This window comes from Bombina bombina, chromosome 3 (assembly GCF_027579735.1).
Source record: "Bombina bombina isolate aBomBom1 chromosome 3, aBomBom1.pri, whole genome shotgun sequence".
Taxonomy (NCBI): Eukaryota; Metazoa; Chordata; class Amphibia; order Anura; family Bombinatoridae; genus Bombina; species Bombina bombina.
In genome coordinates, this window is record NC_069501.1 from 202,770,827 (window position 1) to 202,798,499 (window position 27,673).

General features: G+C 42.4%; 1 protein-coding gene across 2 annotated transcripts in view; it reads right to left on the minus strand.

The window, feature by feature from the left end:
• Positions 1-27,673, minus strand: part of CTPS2 (CTP synthase 2) — a 721,417-nt gene that overhangs the window by 45,484 nt on the left and 648,260 nt on the right. For both annotated transcript variants that reach the window (XM_053706085.1, XM_053706084.1), the window contains exons 16-17: positions 19,585-19,681; positions 9,258-9,402 (exon numbers count right to left, since the gene is read on the minus strand). In XM_053706085.1, the coding sequence (XP_053562060.1) occupies positions 9,258-9,402; positions 19,585-19,681 (242 nt within the window). The remainder of the gene's footprint in view (positions 1-9,257; positions 9,403-19,584; positions 19,682-27,673) is intronic.

Genomic DNA, 27,673 nt, shown 5'->3' on the forward strand with positions numbered 1-27,673 from the left:
CGGCCTCTAATTCTGCATCCTCTAAGCAAGAGGGTAATGCCTCACAGCCCAAACCAGCCTGGAAACCTATGCAAGGCTGGAACAAGGGTAAGCAGGCCAAGAAGCCTGCTGCTGCTAACAAAACAGCATGAAGGAGTAGCCCCCGATCCGGGACCGGATCTAGTAGGGGGCAGACTCTCTCTCTTTGCTCAGGCTTGGGCAAGAGATGTTCAGGATCCCTGGGCACTAGAAATAGTTTCTCAGGGTTATCTTCTGGAATTCAGGGAACTACCCCCAAGGGGAAGGTTCCACATTTCTCACTTATCCTTAAACCAAATAAAGAGACAGGCGTTCTTACATTGTGTAGAAGACCTGTTAAAGATGGGAGTGATACACCCAGTTCCAATAAAGGAACAAGGAATGGGATTTTATTCAAATCTGTTCGTAGTTCCCAAAAAAGAGGAAATCTTCAGACCAATTTTGGATTTGAAGATCCTAAACAAATTTCTCAGGGTACCATCGTTCAAGATGGAAACCATTTGAACGATTCTACCCACTATCCAGGAAGGTCAATTTATGACTACCGTGGATCTAAAGGATGCGTACCTACATATTCCTATCCACAAAGAACATCATCAGTTCCTAAGGTTCGCTTTTCTGGACAAACATTACCAGTCTGTGGCCCTCCCATTCGGGTTAGCCACTGCTCCAAGGATTTTCACAAAGGTACTCGGGTCCCTTCTAGCGGTTCTAAGACCGAGGGGCATTGCAGTAGTACCATACTTGGACGACATTCTAATACAAGCGTCGTCCCTGTCAAAAGCAAAGGCACATACAGACATCGTTCTGGCATTTCTCTGATCACACGGATGGAAGGTGAACATAGAAAAAAGTTCTCTGTCTCCGTCAACAAGAGTTCCCTTCTTGGGAACAATAATAGATTCCTTAGAAATGAGGATTTTTCTGACAGAGGTCAGAAAGTCAAAACTTCTAAGCACTTGTCAAGTTCTTCATTCTGTTCCACGTCCTTCCATAGCGCAGTGCATGGAAGTAGTAGGGTTGATGGTTGCAGCAATGGACATAGTTCCTTTTGCACGAATTCATCTAAGACCATTACAACTGTGCATGCTCAAACAGTGGAATGGGGACTATACCGACTTGTCTCCAATGATTCAAGTAAATCAGAAGACCAGAGATTCACTCCGTTGGTGGCTGACCCTGGACCATCTATCCCAGGGAATGAGCTTCCGCAGACCAGAGTGGGTCATTGTCACGACCGACGCCAGTCTAGTGGGCTGGGGCGCGGTCTGGGAATCCCTGAAAGCTCAGGGACTATGGTCTCGGGAAGAGTCTCTTCTCCCGATAAACATTCTGGAACTAAGAGCGATCTTCAATGCTCTCAGGGCTTGGCCTCAGCTAGCAAAGGCCAGATTCATAAGATTCCAATCAGACAACATGACGACCGTTTCGTATATCAATCATCAGGGGGGGACAAGGAGTTCCCTGGCGATGAAAGAAGTGACCAAAATAATACAATGGGCGGAGGATCACTCCTGCCACCTATCTGCGATCCACATCCCAGGTGTGGAAAACTGGGAAGCGGATTATCTGAGTCGTCAGACATTCCATCCGGGGGAGTGGGAACTCCACCCGGAGATTTTTGCCCAACTAACTCAAGCACCTTGGACCTTCAACCTAGCTTATGTATTTCCACCGTTTCCTCTCATTCCCAGGCTGGTAGCCAGGATCAAACAGGAGAGGGCCTCGGTGATCTTGATAGCTCCTGCGTGGCCACGCAGAACTTGGGCCTAGATTTGGAGTTCGGCGGTAGCCGTCAAAACCAGCGTTAGAGGCTCCTAACGCTGGTTTTGGCCGCCCGCTGGTATTTGGAGTCAGTGATTAAAGGGTCTAACGCTCACTTTTCAGCCGCGACTTTTCCATACCGCAGATCCCCCTACGCCATTTGCGTATCCTATCTTTTCAATGGGATCTTTCTAACGCCGGTATTTAGAGTCGTTTCTGAAGTGAGCGTTAGAGCTCTAACGACAAAATTCCAGCCGCCTGAAAATAGCAGGAGTTAAGAGCTTTCTGGCTAACGCCGGTTCATAAAGCTCTTAACTACTGTACCTAAAGTACACTAACACCCATAAACTACCTATGTACCCCTAAACCGAGCTCCCCCCACATCGCCGCCACTCGATTTAAATTTTTAACCCCTAATCTGCCGACCGCCACCTACGTTATACTTATGTACCCCTAATCTGCTGCCCCTAACCCCGCCGACCCCTGTATTACATTTATTAACCCCTAACCTGCCCCCCACAACGTCGCCGCCAGCTACTTAAAATAATTAACCCCTAATCTTCCGACCGCAAAGCGCCGCCACCTACGTTATCCCTATGTACCCCTAATCTGCTACCCCTAACACCGCCGACCCCTATATTATATTTATTAACCCCTAATCTGCCCCCCTCAACGTCGCCGACACCTGCCTACACTTATTAACCCCTAATCTGCCGAGCGGACCTGAGCGCTACTATAATAAAGTTATTAACCCCTAACCCGCCTCACTAACCCTATCATAAATAGTATTAACCCCTAATCTGCCCTCCCTAACATCGCCGACACCTAACTTCAATTATTAACCCCTAATCTGACGACCGGAGCTCACCGCTATTCTAATAAATTGATTAACCCCTAAAGCTAAGTCTAACCCTAACACTAACACCCCCCTAACTTAAATATAATTTACATCTAACGAAATAAATTAACTCTTATTAAATAACTTATTCCTATTTAAAGCTAAATACTTACCTGTAAAATAAATCCTAATATAGCTACAATATAAATTATAATTATATTATAGCTATTTTAGGATTAATATTTATTTTACAGGCAACTTTGTAATTATTTTAACCAGGTACAATAGCTATTAAATAGTTATTAACTATTTAATAGCTACCTAGTTAAAATAATAACAAATTTACCTGTAAAATAAATCCTAACCTAAGATATAATTAAACCTAACACTACCCTATCAATAAATTAATTAAATAAACTACCTACAATTACCTACAATTAACCTAACACTACACTATCAATAAATGAATTAAACACAATTGCTACAAATAAATACAATTAAATAAACTAGCTAAAGTACAAAAAATAAAAAAGAACTAAGTTACAAAAAATAATAAAATATTTACAAACATAAGAAAAATATTACAACAATTTTAAACTAATTACACCTACTCTAAGCCCCCTAATAAAATAACAAAGCCCCCCAAAATAATAAATTCCCTACCCTATTCAAAATTAAAAAAGTTACAAGCTCTTTTACCTTACCAGCCCTGAACAGGGCCCTTTGCGGGGCATGCCCCAAGGATTTCAGCTCTTTTGCCTGTAAAAAAAAACATACAATACCCCCCCCCAACATTACAACCCACCACCCACATACCCCTAATCTAACCCAAACCCCCCTTAAATAAACCTAACACTAAGCCCCTGAAGATCTTCCTACCTTGTCTTCACCATACCAGGTTCACCGATCCGTCCTGGCTCCAACATCTTCATCCAACCCAAGCGGGGGTTGGCGATCCATCATCCGGTGCTGAAGAGGTCCAGAAGAGGCTCCAAAGTCTTCCTCCTATCCGGCAAGAAGAGGACATCCGGACCGGCAAACATCTTCTCCAAGCGGCATCTTCAATCTTCTTCCATCCGGTGCGGAGCGGGTCCATCTTGAAGCAGGCGACGCGGATCCATCCTCTTCTTCCGTTGTCTCCCGACGAATGACGGTTCCTTTAAGGGACGTCATCCAAGATGGCGTCCCTCGAATTCCGATTGGCTGATAGGATTCTATCAGCCAATCGGAATTAAGGTAGGAATTTTCTGATTGGCTGATGGAATCAGCCAATCAGAATCAAGTTCAATCCGATTGGCTGATCCAATCAGCCAATCAGATTGAGCTCGCATTCTATTGGCTGATCGGAAAAGCCAATAGAATGCGAGCTCAATCTGATTGGCTGATTGGATCAGCCAATCGGATTGAACTTGATTCTGATTGGCTGATTCCATCAGCCAATCAGAAAATTCCTACCTTAATTCCGATTGGCTGATAGAATCCTATCAGCCAATCGGAATTCGAGGGACGCCATCTTGGATGACGTCCCTTAAAGGAACCGTCATTCGTCGGGAGACAACGGAAGAAGAGGATGGATCCGCGTCGCCTGCTTCAAGATGGACCCGCTCCGCACCGGATGGAAGAAGATTGAAGATGCCGCTTGGAGAAGATGTTTGCCGGTCCGGATGTCCTCTTCTTGCCGGATAGGAGGAAGACTTTGGAGCCTCTTCTGGACCTCTTCAGCACCGGATGATGGATCGCCAACCCCCGCTTGGGTTGGATGAAGATGTTGGAGCCAGGACGGATCGGTGAACCTGGTATGGTGAAGACAAGGTAGGAAGATCTTCAGGGGCTTAGTGTTAGGTTTATTTAAGGGGGGTTTGGGTTAGATTAGGGGTATGTGGGTGGTGGGTTGTAATGTTGGGGGGGGGTATTGTATGTTTTTTTTTACAGGCAAAAGAGCTGAAATCCTTGGGGCATGCCCCGCAAAGGGCCCTGTTCAGGGCTGGTAAGGTAAAAGAGCTTGTAACTTTTTTAATTTAGAATAGGGTAGGGAATTTTTTATTTTGGGGGGCTTTGTTATTTTATTAGGGGGCTTAGAGTAGGTGTAATTAGTTTAAAATTGTTGTAATATTTTTCTTATGTTTGTAAATATTTTATTATTTTTTGTAACTTAGTTCTTTTTTATTTTTTGTACTTTAGCTAGTTTATTTAATTGTATTTATTTGTAGCAATTGTGTTTAATTAATTTATTGATAGTGTAGTGTTAGGTTAATTGTAGGTAATTGTAGGTAGTTTATTTAATTAATTTATTGATAGGGTAGTGTTAGGTTTAATTATATCTTAGGTTAGGATTTATTTTACAGGTAAATTTGTTATTATTTTAACTAGGTAACTATTAAAAAGTTCTTAACTATTTAATAGCTATTGTACCTGGTTAAAATAATTACAAAGTTGCCTGTAAAATAAATATTAATCCTAAAATAGCTATAATATAATTATAATTTATATTGTAGCTATATTAGGATTTATTTTACAGGTAAGTATTTAGCTTTAAATAGGAATAAGTTATTTAATAAGAGTTAATTTATTTCGTTAGATGTAAATTATATTTAACTTAGGGGGGTGTTAGTATTAGGGTTAGACTTAGCTTTAGGGGTTAATACATTTATTATAGTAGCGGTGAGGTCCGCTCGGCAGATTAGGGGTTAATAATTGAAGGTAGGTGTCGGCGATGTTAGGGAGGGCAGATTAGGGGTTAATACTATTTATTATAGGGTTAGTGAGGCAGATTAGGGGTTAATAACTTTATTATAGTAGCGCTCAGGTCCGCTCGGCAGATTAGGGGTTAATAAGTGTAGGCAGGTGTCGGCGACGTTGAGGAGGGCAGATTAGGGGTTAATAAATATAATATAGGGGTCGGCGATGTTAGGGCAGCAGATTAGGGGTACATAGGGATAACGTAGGTTGCGGCGGTTTACGGAGCGGCAGATTAGGGGTTAAAAAAAATATGCAGGTGTCAGCGATAGCGGGGGCGGCAGATTAGGGGTTAATAAGTGTAAGGTTAGGGGTGTTTAGACTCGGGGTACATGTTAGGGTGTTAGGTGCAGACGTAGGAAGTGTTTCCCCATAGGAAACAATGGGGCTGCGTTAGGAGCTGAACGCTGCTTTTTTGCAGGTGTTAGGTTTTTTTTCAGCTCAAACAGCCCCATTGTTTCCTATGGGAGAATCGTGCACGAGCACGTTTTTGAGGCCGGCCACGTCCGTAAGCAACTCTGGTATCGAGAGTTGCATTTGCGGTAAAAATGCTCTACGCTCCTTTTTTGGAGCCTAACGCAGCATTTGTTTAAACTCTCGATACCAGAGTTAAATTTATGGTGCGGCCAGAAAAAAGCCCGCGGAGCGTTAACAGCCCTTTTACCGCCGAACTCCAAATCTAGGCCTTGGTATGCAGACCTGGTGAATATGTCATCGGTTCCACCATGGAAGCTACCTTTGAGACAGGACCTTCTTGTTCAGGGTCCATTCGAACATCCAAATCTGGTCTCCCTCCAGCTGACGGCTTGGAGATTGAACGCTTGATTCTATCAAAGCATGGGTTTTCAGATTCTGTGATAGATACTCTGGTTCAGGCCAGAAAACCGGTAACTAGAAAGATTTACCATAAAATATGGAAAAGATATATCTGTTGGTGTGAATCCAAAGGATTCCCATGGAATAAGATAAGAATTCCTAAGATTCTCTCCTTTCTACAAGAAGGTTTGGAGAAAGGATTATCTGCAAGTTCTCTAAAGGGACAGATCTCTGCTTTATCTGTCTTACTACGCAAAAGACTGGCAGCTGTGCCAGATGTTCAAGCATTTGTTCAGGCTCTGGTTAGGATCAAGCCTGTTTACAGACCTTTGACTCCTCCCTGGAGTCTAAATCTAGTTCTTTCAGTTCTTCAAGGGGTTCCGTTTGAACCTTTACATTCCATAGATATTAAGTTACTATCTTGGAAAGTTTTGTTTTTGGTTGCTATTTCTTCTGCTAGAAGAGTTTCAGAGTTATCTGCTTTGCAGTGTTCTCCGCCTTATCTGGTGTTCCATGCAGATAAGGTGGTTTTGCGTACTAAGCCTGGTTTTCTTCCAAAGGTTGTTTCTAACAAGAATATTAACCAGGAGATAGTTGTACCTTCTTTATGTCCGAATCCAGTTTCAAAGAAGGAACGTTTGTTACACAATTTGGACGTAGTCCGTGCTCTAAAATTCTATTTAGAGGCTACAAAAGATTTCAGACAAACATCTTCTTTGTTTGTTGTTTATTCTGGTAAAAGGAGAGGTCAAAAAGCGACTTCTACCTCTCTTTCCTTTTGGCTTAAAAGCATCATCCGATTGTCTTACGAGACTGCCGGACGGCAGCCTCCTGAAAGAATCACAGCTCACTCCACTAGGGCTGTGGCTTCCACTTGGGCCTTCAAGAACGAGGCTTCTGTTGACCAGATATGTAAGGCAGCGACTTGGTCTTCACTGCACACTTTTGCCAAATTTTACAAATTTGATACTTTTGCTTCTTTGGAGGCTATTTTTGGGAGAAAGGTTTTGCAAGCCGTGGTGCCTTCCGTTTAGGTAACCTGATTTGCTCCCTCCCTTCATCCATGTCCTAAAGCTTTGGTATTGGTTCCCACAAGTAAGGATGACGCCGTGGACCGGACACACCAATGTTGGAGAAAACAGAATTTATGCTTACCTAATAAATTACTTTCTCCAACTGTGTGTCCGGTCCACGGCCCGCCCTGGTTTTTTAATCAGGTCTGATGAATTATTTTCTCTAACTACAGTCACCACGGTACCATATGGTTTCTCCTATATTTTTCCTCCTGTCCGTCGGTCGAATGACTGGGGTGGGCGGAGCCTAGGAGGGACTATATGGCCAGCTTTGCTGGGACTCTTTGCCATTTCCTGTTGGGGAAGAGATATTTCCCACAAGTAAGGATGACGCCGTGGACCGGACACACCGTTGGAGAAAGTAATTTATCAGGTAAGCATAAATTCTGTTTTTTTGCAAATCATGAATTTTTTGGCAAATTAATTTTTGTGCAAAATGGATTTTTGTAAATAATGAATTTGGTAATTGATATGTAATCTCCTGAAATTGGTATAATAAGATGTTATATTTAGAGTGAAAAAGGCATCATAAAGATTAACATTTCTGCGTAAGCAAAAATATATAATAACATAGTTACATTTTACTATGTAATTACTGAGTTTTTATTGTGTAATTACTGTTTTTCGTCAGTAGATGGCAGCAGAGCCACTATGTTTAGTGGTTGGCACGAAACTGAGGGTTTTAAAAAGTGGAATTTTGATACAATGTAACTAGCATGATTAAGAGTGGCAACACTCGAAATGTCGCTATTTTATGTCTGTACCCTAACAGAAAATAAAGTAATTTAAGAATAACAGTGCTGTGGACAAGTTTGTATGTACTATTGTGATTGGGGGAGCCTGGCAGAGTCCCTGTCTTCACATAGACTGGACTCCAAATGTTGCTGAACTGACACTTTTCTACATTGTAGGTGAGCAAATATGTTAGAAAACAAAGCAAGGACCACCTTACCACTTTCTAACCGCTTAAAAGCCACCACTACTCTTACTCAAGAGATTTATGTGGACACAGCTAAACCCCAATCCTTGCTTACAGGGAAAAGTACCCATAAAAGGAATAAAATTATTCAGACACCAACTTCACGTCCTCCATTAACAGAGGCAACAAGAATGACTGGGGGTTATGGGTAAAGGAAGTGACAATTAACAGCTTTGCTGGGGTGCTCTTTGCCTCTTCCTGCTGGTCAGGAGTGAATATTCCACTAGTAATTGGAATGACGTTGTGGACTCTCTATGTCTTAGGAAAGAAATATGTGTTTTAATAATGTAATACTTTGGGTATAATATCTACAGTATATGCACATCTCAAGTGGATAACAAAAAAGCCATTGCAGAAAATGTGTTGGTTGCTTTGGTTTCAAGTCATAAACCCACCTTACCCCTCAAACAAATATAATGACAGCCCTGAGGCAATTCTAATGTGAAACTTGTAATGTGATTACGAACGTAGCAATTGCTACTCTCTGCACTGTCCACTCTGTTGGCCAGCAACTCTTATATTTTTGGCTGAAGACAGTGGCAGACTGAGTGGTTGGGCAGATAGGGCCTGCACCAAAGGCCCAGCACATAGGAGGGCCCACCAGTGGCGAAAATTGTCCCTATAGTTGAATCCCTTTCCCTTGTGTGGGGCCCTGTGCCTGGCCATCTAATGGGGGATGTGTCCCTAATGGGGGCCCTTGAGGTAGGATGCCCTGTCCCTAGCCCTGGAGGTTGATGTCCCTGTCTTGGAGGATGGATGCCCTGATGGAGGCAGGAAGTTAGGTGGTGGTGTGAGAAGTAGAATAGGATGCAAGATATGGCATAGGGGGAATGTGGGGAGGTGTTAGGGGGGCCTTCCATAATGTTCGCCCAGTCTATCCTTAGGCTCAGCTGTCATAATTAGTACAGGATGCCTCTCACAAAGTTGTCAGCATGGTGTCAACCCTGTTGAGGAGGTACCCCTATAAAACAAAACTACATTGTGAAAATAAGAAAATATTTATATGAATTTAAAAAAAATCTTTAAAACGAACCTTGGAGATAATTTGCATCCACTTTGCAGGTAAGAAGCCAGTTTCCCAGATGCTGCCAACATTAGTCCAAGATATGCAGGAGAAGGCTTCATTGGCCTTGAGGAGAACTCTGGATGGAATTGCACACCAACAAAATATGGGTGATCTACACATAAACAAAATAAAAGGAGAATTAGCTCTAAACTGTGGCAAAATTGCTCTAGTTTCAAAACAGTTTAGATAGCAGCCGACGGCTTTATCCAGCACAGGAGTGCACTACAATTGAGTTAACGGTGGGTTGGGGAATAAAATATAGGGAGCTTCTAACTATGCTTATTACATGTGCACATCCTGCATAATACTGTTAAAAAATCTTTGTGTATTGACCCTTTAAACAACATGTTTTGAAATTATCACAAACCAAACTATCTAAGACTACAGTGACTTGTATACTGGTATGCACAGAATAGTATGCAAACTTTTTAACTTTACAGACACCAACATAGATAGGATTACATTCTAAGGGACTATAAGCATTGGAATCTATTAACTGGTAGCAAAAACAAGAATACAAAGTATATTTTCCAGTCTAGACTCAGAGGCAATCACAAAAGCATTATCTTTTAACAATATATTGTTAAAATAGGACATACTTGAAAACGAGAGAAATCTCAATGTATCCTTCCTGGTAAAATATTTTATAAATAAATAAATATATTTATAAAATATTTTAGAAATTCTGGGGGGGCGGAGCCTGGCCACGCAGGGTGATGGCAGCATAAAAATTGGCTCTGATGCTCCACACCCGGTTAATGCCTATAATTCAATATCAACATCCTAAGTTTTGATAACTTTTACTGCAGATCTCCCTACAACAATACCCTGCACCTCTCTAAGGGCTGAGAACATCCCGGAGCTGTACTTTTTGTGCCCGCACATCGAGGCTGACAAATTGCGGCCTAGCCTGCATCGGCTCTTTAATACGACACGGAGGAGGCGAATCGACTGCTGAGCAAACTTTGCTCCCCTGACTACATCTTGAGGACATCGCGGGCGCATACACTCACACAGTGACCCGGTGGGGGATATCACGAGCCGCTTCTCACTGAACCTCACCATTAACGGTCTCGTCCGCTGGCGGCTGCACCGCATCACGGAAGAGGACGACACATGGCGGCTCTCCCAGAGGCTAAGAGAGCGTTACCGGAGACCTCATGAACATCAGTGAAAGCCGGTAAGAGACCTCCTTAATAAAATAGCCCCACACCTTACGCTCCACACGCCTGCAACACGGAGCTTACATAGAAAAGACAGCCTCCATATTAAATTTTCAATCCGGGGCAAAACCTAACATTGCAAGGGACAGTCAACACAGCTAAGGCTCTCTTTTGGTGTTTTGCCCTAGGCCACTGATCGCAGTCTGACTACACTACCCCTACTATCCAGAGCCACGTGGGGCCCATATAGGCTTAACTGCCTGAATCATTTAACAGACCGGCTGCAGCATCTCACTGAGCTCTCCCTGCCACTCTCACCGGTGGCTCACTGGTTTAGTATTTATTGTAAAACATGGCTAGCAGGAAACATAACAATAAACCTGAAAAAGGACTCAAATCCTCAAGCCTCACTAACTTTCTCAGAGTTTCACCACCTAATTTAGAACCCTCAGATTCCAGACCCCCCTCCCCCACTCACATGGCTGATGAACTACCTGTTACAGAGACCTCACAACAACAAGTATACCTTACAAGACACGACCTCAATACCATCTCTTCTAAAGAGGACATTAATAAAGTGCTTTCAGAAATGAGGTCTCTGTTTGGTGACATAAAGAAAGACATAACCCAGGTTACCCAGCAAGTACAGGCCTTAGAGGCCAAACATGATACCCTCCAAACAACAGTTACAACTAACTCTCAACTGCTCAGTGATCATGAAGAACATATCCAATTTTTACTTTCAAAAGTTGAGGATTTAGACAACAGGGGGCGTCGCAATAACATCAGGATAAGGGGGACCCCTGAATCAGTTTCCCCAAAGGCCTTAGAGGGTTATTTGCAGGACTTATTCCGCACGCTGAAAGGCACACCTGATTCGCCAAACATACCTATCGAGAGAGCTCACAGGGCCCTTAGACCAAGACCCCCACCTAAGGCCCCACCTAGAGACATAATTGTTAAGTTCCTTAGCTACAAGGATAAGGAATCAATCACACTAAAAGCAAGAAACATCAAAAATTTCACCCACGCAGGAATCCCTATACAAATCTTCTCTGACCTTAGCCTAATCACGCTACAGAAAAGAAGGGATCTCAAATTTATCACCTCGGAACTCCAGGCCAATGGGATACAATACAAGTGGGGCTTCCCGGTGTGTTTGATGGCTTCCAAAAATGGTGCTCAGGCTATTTACAGGTCCCCAAACGACCTATCCGAGTTTTGCAGGACACTTGATATAAATATCCAGCACCCGGAGTCCTCTGGGGCTTCCTCTCAGGACTTCCCTTCGCAAGGCTCTGGGGGCCCCTCTCGCACAAGGGACACTTGAAAATTCCAGCCTTTTGATCCTCTAGCACCAGATTCAAATATTCCAGAGGTACAGCAAGTTACTATTTCTCTACTGTATTGACTATGCCACTAGAGATGCTGTGACCTGAAATGGCCTGGTTTGACTGTTATTGTTTGATTGTTAATGGTTCTTTTTCCCCTTACAGTTACCTAAATTGAGGTTCAATATGTTCTGTAATCTAATGAATGTACACTGTATATGGAGACTGCCATGCATTTGCTACTACCAGGGGTCCTTGGTGATGTTCCACACAATTACACAATTAAGTTGGTAGTTCTTAGTTTAATACCAGTCAGACATAGATACCGGAGGGCACAGCCCTTCTAGTTTCCCTGATCCTACAGTAAGATATCTCATATATGCCCAGTAACTTCGTTTAGGTTAATATTAGCTTATAATATCCATAACCCCTGAGCACCCTGACCTTTATGATCCTACGCCCAGCGTTCATACAATACTATAGCCCACTATACATACTATAACCTGTCTACTATACTAGGTACCTGAATTGCTCGGCCCCCAATTATCCCCGCCCACTATTCGCTCATAAAGAGGTTACATCTAGTTTCCCCTCTATCCCTGTGGGCTTTTACTCTAGAGATGATGGGACCAATAAGAAGGGGGCTAACCCCTGACTCTCCTGAAGAGGCCCCATATACTCAACACCTTGGCCTAGGCAGCAAAATTCCCCATAAGAGGAGCTACTTCACTAGCCTTATTCCCATCCCTCATGGATCTGTATAGGTTAAATGCTGTATTTGTTACTGCAAGCGTAATTGTTTTTCAGGCCTTTCTTTAACGAAAAATGTTGTAATTGTTTTTGTATTTGCACTTGTTTTTTTCAGATTTTCTAAGTTGATTCTCAGTTTATATATTACATTTCACTCATTGACCGGGTGTGGAGATACTGACCCCACACTTACTTTACTCTAACCTTCTATCCTTTTCTCTTATAGGTTGGAGGTATTGTACAAGTTTTTCTTCTTATTGTTTCTCTACTATTACTAAAATCTGTTTCTACACTAAACTAATCTCTCACTTTACACTTATCTTCATCCCTCTCCTCTTTTCCACCTTCCTTCTCCACCCTCTTCCCCTTGTCTCTCCTACCCTCCCCTCCCTTCCTCCCCTTTTTTTTTTTTTTTCTTTTCTTTTCCCTTCTCTCCCACTCCCTCATCTCTCCCTTGCTCACTGAATCCCCAGCACTACTAAACACTTAAAACACAAAATGACCTCCCAAACAGCTCATAACCTTTCCATCATGTCCTTAAATGTCAAGGGTATTAATATACCAGAAAAGAGGTCCCATCTCCTTAGAGATGCGACTAGGTTGAACTGCGATATATTATTCCTGCAGGAGACCCATTTCAAAAGAGGTAGAGAACCGAACTGGTTACACTCCAAATTCCCTCACACTTTTTTTGCATCCGGCACCTCCAAGAAAAATGGAGTGGGGATACTTATCCGCCACTCGACGCCTTTTATCGCACAGCAGATAGATAAAGACCCAGAGGGCCGCTACTTAATAGTGGTGGGCACTCTGCATGGCCGCCCAGTCACGCTAGCTAACGCCTACTTCCCCAACCAAAACCAACACAAATTTATGTCACTACTTACCAGCAAAATTTTGGATCTACTGAAGGGAGCTCTGCTCCTAGCAGGAGACTTCAATCTGCCTTTAGACCCTCAACTGGACACCTCCAGGGGTGTGGCCTCCGCTCCACAGCGAATAATTAAACTATGCAATAGTAGATTGGAGGAACTTGCGGTTCACGACACATGGCGCACCCTACACCCTACAAGACGAGACTATACTTTCTTTTCCCATCCTCACGACGTATATACCAGAATAGACTACATATTTACTGATCAGTCTACACTGGCATCAGTGTTGAGTACTCAAATTTTGCCCATGACCTGGTCAGATCATGCCCCGGTTCTTTGTAGACTGAAATGGCCCACAATACCTGACCGGCCATTTATTTGGAAACTTGACGATTTTATGTTTAATAATCAGCTAATCAGAAGTAAGATTGAAAACACTTTGACTGACTATTTCACTTTGAACGACACACCTGAAATCCCTAAACACATATTATGGGAAGCGCATAAATGCGTCTTGAGAGGGGAACTGATCAAACAAAAAGCCATTTTGGCGAAACAAGCAAGCGTCAGATATTCTTCCCTTCTATCTAACATAAGAGAACTAGAAGCCAAACACAAAAAAGATCCAAAAGATAGCTCTACCCTTACTGCACTGACACAAGCTAGAAAAGACATCCAAGATATCCACACATTAGAACACCAGAAAATGGCATTGAAGACCCAACAAAAATACTATGAGTTTGGTGACAAACCGGGGAAATTGTTGGCACGAGCCATTAAGAGGAAGACCCTGAAATCACACATTCACTCACTAACCGATAAGTCAAATAACACCCATACCAACAGCCCTGGTATAGCTGAAACCCTAAGGACATATTACTCTGGCCTTTATAACCTGGAAGGCCCTTCCGGCCTCTCTTCAGAGGACGATAACGCGCAACCCTCTCCTGACATGAGCCTATATCTGAACTCAGTCACCTTACCTACTCTGTCACAGACAGAAGCAGAGGTTTTGGACGCCCCCATCTCCCCTGAGGAGGTATTACACACCATCGAGGGCTTGCCTTCTGGCAAAAGCCCAGGCCCTGATGGCTTTAGTGCCAAGTATTATAAAATCTACAAAGCTGTATTAGCCCCTCACCTGGCCCGCCTATTCAATTCTATAGACTCCTCCCAGGGCTTTCCCCCCTCCATGTTGTTAGCTCACATAGCAACTATCCCTAAGCCGGGAAAACCAACCAATAAACCAGAAAACTTCCGCCCAATTTCCCTTCTCAATGTGGATATAAAGATATTCGCGAAAATCCTCTCAACTAGGTTAAATAAATTCCTACCCAATTTGGTATCTCCTGACCAAGTGGGTTTTGTCCCAGGCCGCGAGGCAAGGGACAACACCATAAAAGCTACCCTACTCGGAAACTATGCCCAACTGAATGAGATCCAGGCGATCTTTGTCTCAACTGACGCCGAGAAAGCCTTCGACAGGATCAGCTGGAAGTTCCTGAAGGCGGTCCTGTCGAAAATGGGGTTTGGTAAAACCTTCACACACCGAGTCTTTTCACTTTACACAGCCCCTTCAGCACAAGTCAGGGTCAATAATATCCTCTCTGATCCATTTAGCATAAAAAATGGTACCAGACAGGGGTGTCCTCTGTCGCCACTACTGTTTGTGTTGGTGATGGAGGTCTTGGCCCAAAGAATTAGAACCAATACTAAAATTGGGGGAATTAAAATCGGGGAACAAGAGCACAAGCTGTCCATGTATGCGGACGATGTCCTGCTATCATTATCGGACCCTTGTAGGTCATTACCCGAAGCACTACGAGAATTTGAGGAATATGGTAGATACTCGAACTTCCATTTAAATAAAACCAAATCCGAAATTCTAAATATTAACCTCCCCCCTGAAGAACTCAGCCATTTGTCTTCTTTGTGCCCCTTACGTATACAAACCCGCAAATTAAAGTACTTAGGGATAAACCTTACCCCATCTGCGGAGGGTCTTTTTGAAGCAAACTATACAAACTTGCTCACAGTGATTACGGGTGATCTCTCCTCATGGAGAAACAAACCTATCTCCTGGCTTGGGAGAATAGGCATTATCAAAATGAATATTCTGCCCAGAATATTGTATTATCTCCAGACTCTTCCAATCCCCCTCCCGTCCTATTTTTTACACAGACTACAAAACGTGTTGGAGGAGTTTATATGGAGGGGGGGGGAGACCGAGAATTGCACGAAAGACCCTGTACCTGCTGAAAGACAGGGGGGGGGGGGCTGGGGGTACCACACTTGGCTTTATATAAAAGCGCCATCCTCTTGCAACATCAGGCGGAGTGGTGTCATAACCTTCAAGATAAAACCTGGGTCCAAATATGTAGAGTAATCCTAGGTAGGCAGAACATTGGACTGTTGGGGTGGATCTCACCTAAGTCCAGACCAAAACTTATCACCGGTTACCCCCTCATCAGGGAGTTTTTCACATGCTGGGATAGATTGCTAATAGAACACCCACACATCTCCACAAACCCTTCGCCTCTCACATCCTTCTTAAACAATCCAGACATACCCTTCACCTGCACGCAGAGAGTAATGGTGGATAAAACACAGGTGCCACAAGTATCCTTCCATCGGCTCCTCACAGATCAAAAACTTAGAACCCGGTCTGAGTTGGAGGGCTCCGGCCTTGCTCTTTCCTGGTACTTTCACACTCAACTTCAGCACTATCTAACGACACATAAAAAACTGCACAACATCACCAGGAACCCAACCACCTTTGAATCCCTGTGTCTACTCCCGCAAACACCGAAACATATGATCTCCATTACCTACCGCTTGCTCTCTTCACACACTGACACCCCACTGCCTACTTACACACGATATTGGAACAGAGAACTTAACCTACCCCTGACAGATAAAGACTGGGGGAAAATATTTAGAGCGCATGCAAAGACATCAGTCTCAGCAAAACTACTGGAGTCCAACTTTAAATACTTGTCAGGATGGTATCTCACCCCTGCCAGATTACAAAAAATCTATAAACAGACAGACGGAAGATGTTGGCGAGGTTGTGGGGAACCAGGTACCCTTCTACACCTTTGGTGGGGTTGTGATGTCGTAAGATCATATTGGCACTCAGTGATGACTGCCATGGAGAAGGTGGTCGGGACCTCTCTGCCTAGAGCACCTAGCATCCTTTTGTATCATGACCTTCCCAAGTTTAAAGACAAGGCCACAAAATACCTTTTCTATTTGATGCTAAACAGCGCGAAATCCCTTGTCCCCAAAAATTGGAAGAATGTGAACGCGTCTACACTGAGTGACTGGGCCGGCCAGGTAGACAGATACCTCCTATTAGAGAGATTTAGATTCATGAGAGACGACAGGATAGAAATCCATGAATACATGCTGGAAAAGTGGAAACAGGGTAGGCCGGATTGCATTTTAGTGGCCTAAACCCTTATGAACAAAGGAGGCATGACAGGCCTGCTGTCCACAGCGGGGTCTGGCATGGATTTCCCCCTTCTCTTTTTAAGAGACGTATCTGATTTAACTCCCTCACCCCCCGTCTCCCCCCCCATTCCCCCCCTTCTTTTACCCACTCCTCTCCTCCCCTTTATGCCCCCCCCCCTTTTTTTTTTTTTTTTTCTTCTTCTCTCCCTCTCTCCCCTCTCCTTCCCTTTCTACTTTATTCTCTTCTTTTTCTTTCTCCTCGGACATGGGCCTACCAGTAGCCCTATGACCGAAGCTCAACTATCTTTTCTGACTAAATACTGTTATATATTTAATAATATTGTTAGAATACATCGAAAGGAACATGAATGGGCTTATAGATTCTCAAATGGACTCTTTGTCACGCTATTTTTATGCAACCAATTGAACTCCATGGAGTCTTCTGTACAAATATTCCTGTATTCCATGACTTTTGATGTACGGATTTTGTATATTTTCTGTTTACTTTTCAATAAAGCTTTGAAAACCAAAAAAAAAAAAAAAAAAAAAAAAAAATATTTTAGAAATTCTATGGGGCCGATTTAATAAGTGTCGGACGGACATGATCCGCTGTAGCGATCATGTCCGCCCGACATTGCACAAGCAGTTCTGGTGAACTGCTTGTGCAATGCCACCCACTGCAAATTTGCGGCCAATCAGCCGCTAGCAGGGGGTGCCAATCAACCCGATTGTATTCGATCGGTCTGATTGCTGTACGCCGCCTCAGAGGTGGCGTACGAGTTAAGGAGCAACGGTCTTAAGACCGCTGTTTCTTAACTCTTTCTTAACTCTTGTTTCCAGCGAGCATGAAGGCTAGCTCGGAAACAGCTGCATTAGGCAGCATTCGGGGGAAGATAAATCGTCCCCTTTAACTTAAACTTTAAAGGAAGTCAGAATCTTTGAAAAGAATGAAATGGAGAATGGGAAAAATATATTGGGAGAAATACCTACAGAATGTATATATATATATATATATATATATATATATATATATATATATATATATATATATATATATAGTATATAATATATATAGTATATAATTTTTTTTCTATAGAGTGTTTTAATCTGTTATGGCAGGACTCACCCACTACTTGCTTACACCACGCCCACTATTCCACCCCCTCTTTGCGCATATGTATAGCCATTGTTAAACACCATATTGTGCAGTAGTTTTTAATATTGTTTTTAATTTATACCATAACAAATTAAATAATGCTACATACAGTAATAAATGAATAAAATATAAGTGCATAGCAGTTTGCAACATCAACTAGGGGTTCTGTGGGAAGACAACAGCTGGACGAATAAAGAAGTTGTTGAATTGAGAGAGTAAGGGAAGATAGTGTTAACAGTCATGGAAGGTCATAGCAGATCTGGAGTTTTATTTTTTTAAAAATAATTATTATCCCTTCCTTCTCTCTCTTAACTCTCTCCACTCCCTCCTCTCTTCAATCTCCCTTTATACCCTTTCCCTTCTCTCTCAGGCCATATCTTCTCTTTACACTTTCTTTCCCCTCTCTCATATCTCTTCACTCTTTCTTTTGTTTCTCCACTCTCTCTTAACTGTATCTTCTTCTCCACTTTCACTATTCCTCTCCAATTTCTCTCTCCCTGCCCCCGTTTACCCTCTCAGAAGTAACAGTTTAAGCACTGATGGGGTCCCTATAGCCCTAGAGGAATAACATATCCTTGACCATCATAGATATATAATATCCCTCTAGATAACATTTTCAGCACATAGCCCAAAATGTGTGTATGTCAGTGCTGCAATAGGAGTGTACATTTTGCAAATATAATAACTAACTTACAACACGCCACCAGACTTCGGACAGTGAGTGAATGTTGATTCAACATTTACTCACTAATTTTCATTCGCCACCAATAAATGTCCAATGGCTAGTGGTGAGTGGATATTTTGAGCCCTGTATTATGGGTTTCATAGAAGTTAGGATAATGTTGTGTATATTGTAAAGAAACATTTTTAAAGGAACATAAATGGTACATAAGAAATGGGGTTGTTTGTTTCCAGAGTGATGCTCTTCAGGTAAAACCAAGCATGCTTCCCCCAACACCAATCTCCAACCCTGTATGGATCAAGGAAAATGTGCAGATTGCCAGGAAATTTATGTCAGAAGCAAGTATGACTTCATTCACAGAATTCTGCTAAGACCAAACAGCCCAATTTCATACTTGGCTTTTATCTCTCCTTCTGTTTAGTTAAATGGACATTAAACTCAAAAAGTAATTCAATAAGCACCTGTTATTTAATTTGCCTGCTTTTGCTGTTAAATGCCTCTGAAAAAATATGCTTGCTCCACTGCCTCCAGAGGCTGAAGTGTCCCCATCATACTTAAGTATGGTGAAATGAAAACGATCCTGGAAAATTTCACGCAGTTGTTAAATTATTTTAAAAGATTTCTTTTGTATAGACTTCATTTGCACTGCAGTACTCAATTTCATTTATGTTACAACCATATTATTATTTCCCTTAAACTTATAGATCAGCATTTGTAGCTATAGTTAACAACCATATGTTGCCTGTCTAGAGATCATAGTCATGTTTATCACAGTGTGATTAAGGGTGACAACAAAATATGTTAACGAGTAGAACTGATACATTGACATACAATACTGTTCCCCATTATATCTACAATATGTACTACTGAATATTAATAATAACCTTCAAGCTCAATTACTTCCATTCTTTGTCCCTCGGTGTCATGTCCAACAAACTTCAAACCTTTTACTTCAAACTGGTGAGCAAGCTCTGGATTTACCTATAAAATATAAATATATTTTTATAAATGAATTCCTTTAAAACTGCTTACATCAGATAATTTGTGTGCCACTTTAACGCTAACAGACCTAACTCATTTAGAAGACAAGCACTTCATTATCTCACAACATACAGACGTTGCTTTTATAACAGTAATGTTTTATTTGCTAATATGGAACACCAAGTAAGAGTGCATTTTACTAAGTAATAGTTAAAGGTGCTGTAATTATGATTGGATAAATAGTGTTAAATAGTGACATATCATGCTTTCATACTGTTCATTTCTCCGCATCTATATAATGTCTCCTTTTACCATTTTTTTCAGTTACATTTTTAGCCATCCTTTCACACATTTAATAGTATTCTTCAGATAATATTTCAGTGTTTTAGAGATTTCCTAATCCAAAATGTAATTATAATCAGTCTACTATTAGGCACATATATGAATAGAAAGGAAAGAACAGATAGCCCAAGGATGAGCTTTTAGCTAAGATGCAAAATAAAAAAATCTGTGTATCAGTTACCAAAAAATAAACATTTTGCAAAAAAAAAAAGGGAAAGGTCTGTTGTATCACATATCACAGATGTTGTATCACATATCACAGAGTGGGTTAGAAGAAAGATTAATGATAGATAAGTGGTTCTATGCTTTAGCAGCAAGGAGAACATGAGATATACTGGTTTTATTGCTTAAGGTGGAGAGAATCCATAATTTTTAAATGTTGGGAATTTATCACCTGGCCAGCAGGAGGAGGCAAAGACAAAATATACCTGAAATGTAATAGCCCTCCCACTTCCCTGTATCTCCCAGTCTTTCTTTGCCTCTCTAGGAGCAGGTGAAGATTGAGGTGCTCTGGTTATTATTTAAGAAGAAAGTGGATCCTTGATCCCGTGCACCCTTCATAAATGTGGATCCTTAAAGTAAGGGGCATAGGATAGTACTGGTTGTGCAATGTAATTTTCCTGTGGGAGTTGTGGTCACAAGTCTGCCATAGGTGTTGCTGGGACTGGTCCTTTAGCCTCTTCCTGTCTTGCCATGTAGATGTTCTCACTCAGTATATCCTCTACTGTCTAGTACAGTACTGGGTGGGATCTCTACTGTATTCTCATGTCTTATCAGGGTATCGCTTGTGTTGCTGGTGAGGCATCTCCTTGGTGCAATTGCTTGTAGGAGTTAGTATCAGTTTAATCTTCCTAATAAGATATTTAGGAATATATATGTTTCTTAAGATAAATATGGCTCAAGCTGTTCTTACTAGGAGGGCCTTATAGATAAAATCTTGATCTGCAGGCATGGTCTCAAAGACCAGACTCTTCTTTATCCTTTCAAGGAAAAATCCTCTTTGGGCCGGGTTATCTCCACTGTTACTGGTGACAAATGAGCCTTTCTTCCCCAGGATAAAAAATCCAAATCCAGGGGCAAATAATCAAATGATAGTTTATGCTCCTTTTGTCAGTCTAGAAACCAGAAGTTGTCTTCTTCTCAAAAATCAGATTCTACAATATCTTCCTGGAAGTCCAATTCAGTGTGGCTAAGCAGGCTAAGAAATCTCCTTCCAATGCAAAATCTGTGACCCCCAAACCAGACTTGTTGCTGGTAAGGGGCAGATTGAGCCTTTTCCAAAAGGTCTGGTCTCAGTCTGTTCAGGACTCTTGGGTTCTAGATATTATTTCTCAAGGGTACATGAGGTTTTCGATCACAGCCTCTTCTATGGAGGTTTTTTCTGTCCCATGTTTCAAAACGACAAGAAAAAAACATAATTTATGCTTACCTGATAAATTTATTTCTCTTGTAGTGTATCCAGTCCACGGAACATCCATTACTTATGGGATATTAACTCCTCCCCAACAGGAAGTGCAAGAGGATTCACCCAGCAGAGCTGCTATATAGCTCCTCCCCTAACTGCCATTACCAGTCATTCGACCGAAAACATGCAGAGAAAGGAAAACCATAGGGTGCAGTGGTGACTGTAGTTTAATGGAAAAATTACCTGCCTTAAAGTGACAGGGCGGGCCGTGGACTGGATACACTACAAGAGAAATAAATTTATCAGGTAAGCATAAATTATGTTTTCTCTTGTTAAGTGTATCCAGTCCACGGAACATCCATTACTTATGGGATACCAATACCAAAGCTAAAGTACACGGATGACGGGAGGGACAGGCAGGCTCTTTATACGGAAGGAACCACTGCCTGAAGAACCTTTCTCCCAAAAACAGCCTCCGAAGAAGCAAAAGTGTCAAATTTGTAAAATTTGGAAAAAGTATGAAGAGAAGACCAAGTTGCAGCCTTGCAAATCTGTTCAACAGAAGCCTCATTCTTAAAGGCCCAAGTGGAAGCCACAGCTCTAGTAGAATGTGCTGTAATTCTTTCAGGAGGCTGCTGTCCAGCAGTCTCATAGGCTAACCGTATTATGCTACGAAGCCAAAAGGAGAGAGAGGTAGCCGAAGCTTTTTGACCTCTCCTCTGACCAGAATAAACGACAAACAGGGAAGACGTTTGTCGAAAATCCTTAGTTGCCTGTAGATAAAATTTCAGGGCACGGACTACATCTAGATTGTGTAGCAGACGTTCCTTTTTCGAAGAAGGATTAGGACACAAAGATGGAACCACAATCTCTTGATTGATATTCCTGTTAGTGATCACCTTAGGTAGGAACCCAGGTTTAGTACGCAGAACTACCTTGTCTGAATGAAAAATCAGATAAGGAGAATCACAATGTAAGGCAGATAACTCAGAGACTCTTCGAGCCGAGGAAATCGCCATTAAGAACTTTCCAAGATAACAACTTGATATCAATGGAATGAAGGGGTTCAAACGGAACCCCCTGTAAAACATTAAGAACTAAGTTCAAACTCCATGGTGGAGCAACAGTTTTAAACACAGGCTTGATCCTAGCTAAAGCCTGACAAAAAGCTTGAACGTCCGGAACTTCTGACAGACGTTTGTGTAAAAGAATGGACAGAGCTGAAATCTGTCCCTTTAAGGAACTAGCGGATAAACCCTTTTCTAAACCTTCTTGTAGAAAAGACAATATCCTCGGAATCCTAACCTTACTCCATGAGTAACTCTTGGATTCGCACCAATATAAGTATTTGCGCCATATCTTATGGTAAATCTTTCTGGTAACAGGCTTCCTAGTCTGTATTTAAGGTATCAATAACTGACTCAGAAAAACCACGTTTTGATAAAATCAAGCGTTCAATTTCCAAGCAGTCAGCTTCAGAGATATTAGATTTTGATGTTTGAAGGGACCCTGGATCAGAAGGTCCTGTTTCAGAGGTAGCGACCAAGGTGGACAGGATGACATGTCCACTAGATCTGCATACCAAGTCCTGCGTGGCCATGCAGGCGCTATTAGAATCACTGATGCTCTCTCCTGTTTGATTCTGGCAATCAATCGAGGAAGCATCGGGAAGGGTGGAAACACATAAGCCATCCCGAAGGTCCAAGGTGCTGTCAAAGCATCTATCAGAACCGCTCCCGGATCCCTGGATCTGGACCCGTAACGAGGAAGCTTGGCGTTCTGTCGAGACGCCATGAGATCTATCTCTGGTTTGCCCCAACGTCGAAGTATTTGGGCAAAGACCTCCGGATGAAGTTCCCACTCCCCCGGATGAAAAGTCTGACGACTTAAGAAATCCGCCTCCCAGTTCTCCACTCCCGGGATGTGGATTGCTGACAGGTGGCAAGAGTGAGACTCTGCCCAGCGAATTATCTTTGATACTTCCATCATTGCTAGGGAGCTTCTTGTCCCTCCCTGATGGTTGATGTAAGCTACAGTCGTGATGTTGTCCGACTGAAACCTGATGAACCCCCGAGTTGTTAACTGGGGCCAAGCCAGAAGGGCATTGAGAACTGCTCTCAATTCCAGAATGTTTATTGGTAGGAGACTCTCCTCCTGATTCCATTGTCCCTGAGCCTTCAGAGAATTCCAGACAGCGCCCCAACCTAGTAGGCTGGCGTCTGTTGTTACAATTGTCCAGTCCGGCCTGCTGAATGGCATCCCCCTGGACAGATGTGGCCGAGAAAGCCACCATAGAAGAGAATTTCTGGTCTCTTGATCCAGATTCAGAGTAGGGGACAAGTCTGAGTAATCCCCATTCCACTGACTTAGCATGCACAATTGCAGCGGTCTGAGATGTAGGCGTGCAAAGGGTACTATGTCCATTGCTGCTACCATTAAGCCGAACACCTCCATGCATTGAGCTACTGACGGGTGTTGAATGGAATGAAGGACACGGCATGCATTTTGAAGCTTTGTTAACCTGTCTTCTGTCAGGTAAATCTTCATTTCTACAGAATCTATAAGAGTCCCCAAGAAGGGAACTCTTGTGAGTGGAAAGAGAGAACTCTTCTTTTCGTTCACCTTCCATCCATGCGACCTTAGAAATGCCAGTACTAACTCTGTATGAGACTTGGCAGTTTGAAAGCTTGAAGCTTGTATCAGAATGTCGTCTAGGTACGGAGCTACCGCAATTCCTCGCGGTCTTAGTACCGCCAGAAGAGCACCCAGAACCTTTGTGAAGATTCTCGGAGCCGTAGCCAATCCGAATGGAAGAGCTACAAACTGGTAATGCCTGTCTAGAAAGGCAAACCTTAGATACCGGTAAAGATCTTTGTGAATCAGTATGTGAAGGTAAGCATCCTTTAAATCCACTGTGGTCATGTACTGACCCTTTTGGATCATGGGTAAAATTGTCCGAATAGTTTCCATTTTGAACGATGGAACTCTTAGGAATTTGTTTAGGATCTTTAAATCCAAGATTGGCCTGAAAGTTCCCTCTTTTTTGGGAACCACAAACAGATTTGAGTAAAACCCTTGTCCTTGTTCCGACCGCGGAACCGGATGGATCACTCCCATTAATAAAAGATCTTGTACGCAGCGTAGAAACGCCTCTTTCTTTATTTGGTTTGTTGACAACCTTGACAGATGAAATCTCCCTCTTGGGGGAGAGAATTTGAAGTCTAGAAGGTATCCCTGAGATATGATCTCTAACGCCCAGGGATCCTGGACATCTCTTGCCCAAGCCTGGGCGAAGAGAGAAAGTCTGCCCCCCACTAGATCCGTTCCCGGATCGGGGGCCCTCGATTCATGCTGTCTTAGGGGCAGCAGCAGGTTTCCTGGCCTGCTTGCCCTTGTTCCAGGACTGGTTAGGTCTCCAGCCTTGTCTGTAGCGAGCAACAGCTCCTTCCTGTTTTGGTGCAGAGGAAGTTGATGCTGCTCCTGCTTTGAAATTACGAAAGGAACGAAAATTAGACTGTCTAGCCTTAGGTTTGGCTCTGTCTTGAGGCAGGGCATGGCCTTTACCTCCTGTAATGTCAGCGATAATTTCTTTCAACCCGGGCCCGAATAAGGTCTGCCCTTTGAAAGGTATATTAAGCAATTTAGATTTAGAAGTAACGTCAGCTGACCAGGATTTTAGCCACAGTGCTCTGCGTGCCTGAATGGCGAATCCGGAATTCTTAGCCGTAAGTTTAGTTAAATGTACTACGGCATCTGAAATAAATGAGTTAGCTAACTTAAGGGCTTTAAGCTTGTGTGTAATCTCATCTAATGGAGCTGATTCAAGTGTCTCTTCCAGAGACTCAAACCAAAATGCTGCTGCAGCCGTGACAGGCGCAATGCATGCAAGAGGTTGCAATATAAAACCTTGTTGAACAAACATTTTCTTAAGGTAACCCTCTAACTTTTTATCCATTGGATCTGAAAAGGCACAGCTATCCTCCACCGGGATAGTGGTACGCTTAGCTAAAGTAGAAACTGCTCCCTCCACCTTAGGGACCGTTTGCCATAAGTCCCGTGTGGTGGCGTCTATTGGAAACATCTTTCTAAATATCGGAGGGGGTGAGAACGGCACACCGGGTCTATCCCACTCCTTAGTAACAATTTCAGTAAGTCTCTTAGGTATAGGAAAAACGTCAGTACTCGCCGGTACCGCAAAATATTTATCCAACCTACACATTTTCTCTGGTATTGCAACTGTGTTACAATCATTCAGAGCCGCTAACACCTCCCCTAGTAATACACGGAGGTTTTCCAGCTTAAATTTAAAATTTGAAATATCTGAATCCAGTTTGTTTGGATCAGAACCGTCACCCGCAGAATGAAGCTCTCCGTCCTCATGTTCTGCAAATTGTGACGCAGTGTCTGACATGGCCCTAATATTATCAGCGCACTCTGTTCTCACCCCAGAGTGATCACGCTTACCTCTTAGTTCTGGTAATTTAGCCAAAACTTCAGTCATAACAGTAGCCATATCCTGTAATGTGATTTGTAATGGCCGCCCAGATGTACTCGGCGCTACAATATCACGCACCTCCCGAGCGGGAGATGCAGGTACTGACACGTGAGGCGAGTTAGTCGGCATAACTCTCCCCTCGTTGTTTGGTGAAATATGTTCAATTTGTACAGATTGACTTTTATTTAAAGTAGCATCAATACAATTAGTACATAAATTTCTATTGGGCTCCACTTTGGCTTTAGCACATATAGCACAGATATCTTCCTCTGAATCAGACATGTTTAACACACTAGCAAATAAACTAGCAACTTGGAAATACTTTTCAAGTAATTTACTATAATATGAAAACGTACTGTGCCTATAAGAAGCACAGAAAAAGTTATGACAGTTGAAAATTAATAAACTGAAAAGTTATAGCATCAAATCTTTGTAAAAAACACAATTTTAGCAAAGGATTGCTCCCATTAGCAAAGGATAACTAACCCTGATAGCTAACAGTGAGAGAGATCAGTAAACTGTCATAAATTAAATAAAACGACTGCCAAGTGGAAAAAAATAGTGCCCAAAACATTTTTTCACCCAGTACCTCAGAAAATTAAACGATTTTACATGCCAGCAAAAAACGTTTAACATTAATAAATTGAGTGTTATTAAAAAGCCTGTTGCTAGTCCCTGCAAATTAGGCTAAAGTTTTATGCATACAGTATAATTCCAGTGAAGTGCCATTCCCCAGAATACTGAAGTGTAAAATATACATACATGACAGCCTGATACCAGTTGCTGCTACTGCATTTAAGGCTGAGTTTACATTATATCGGTATGGCAGAATTTTCTCATCAATTCCATTGTCAGAAAATAAAAGCTGCTACATACCTCTTTGCAGATTAATCTGCCCGCTGTCCCCTGATCTGAAGTTTACCTCTCCTCAGATGGCCGAGAAACAGCAATATGATCTTAACTACTCCGGCTAAAATCATAGAAAAACTCAGGTAGATTCTTCTTCAAATTCTACCAGAGAAGGAATAACACACTCCGGTGCTATTATAAAATAACAAACTTTTGATTGAAGGTATGAAACTAAGTATAATCACCACAGTCCTCTCACACATCCTATCTATTCGTTGGGTGCAAGAGAATGACTGGTAATGGCAGTTAGGGGAGGAGCTATATAGCAGCTCTGCTGGGTGAATCCTCTTGCACTTCCTGTTGGGGAGGAGTTAATATCCCATAAGTAATGGATGTTCCGTGGACTGGATACACTTAACAAGAGAAATATCTGCTTTTTTTCCAGTGTGTTCAGGATCTAGAAAACATGGGGGTGATCATTCCTGTTCTTCTGTCAGAACAGGGGAAGAGGTTTTATTCCAACCTCTGTATTGTTCTAAAGAAAGAAGTAAACTTCCGACCCCTTTTGGATCTGAAAACCTTAAACAAATTCTTGAGGGTTCCTTCGTTCAAAATGGTAACAATAATTTATATTCTTCAGTTAGTCAAACAGGTTAGCTGCTTACCTTCATATTCCTATTCACAAGGTGGTTTCTTCGCAGTCATGGATGGTGGGTAAATGTTCCCAAGAGTTCTCTAATTCCTCTCATGCTAAAATCAGTGGAACATGGATTACACCAACCTCTCACAGCCAATTCAGTTGGATTAGACAGTCCCTCTCTTTGAGGACATCTCCCAATCCGGTTTGCTTGGGAATGCACTTTCTTAGTCCCTCCTATGAAATAATTACCATGGACATGAG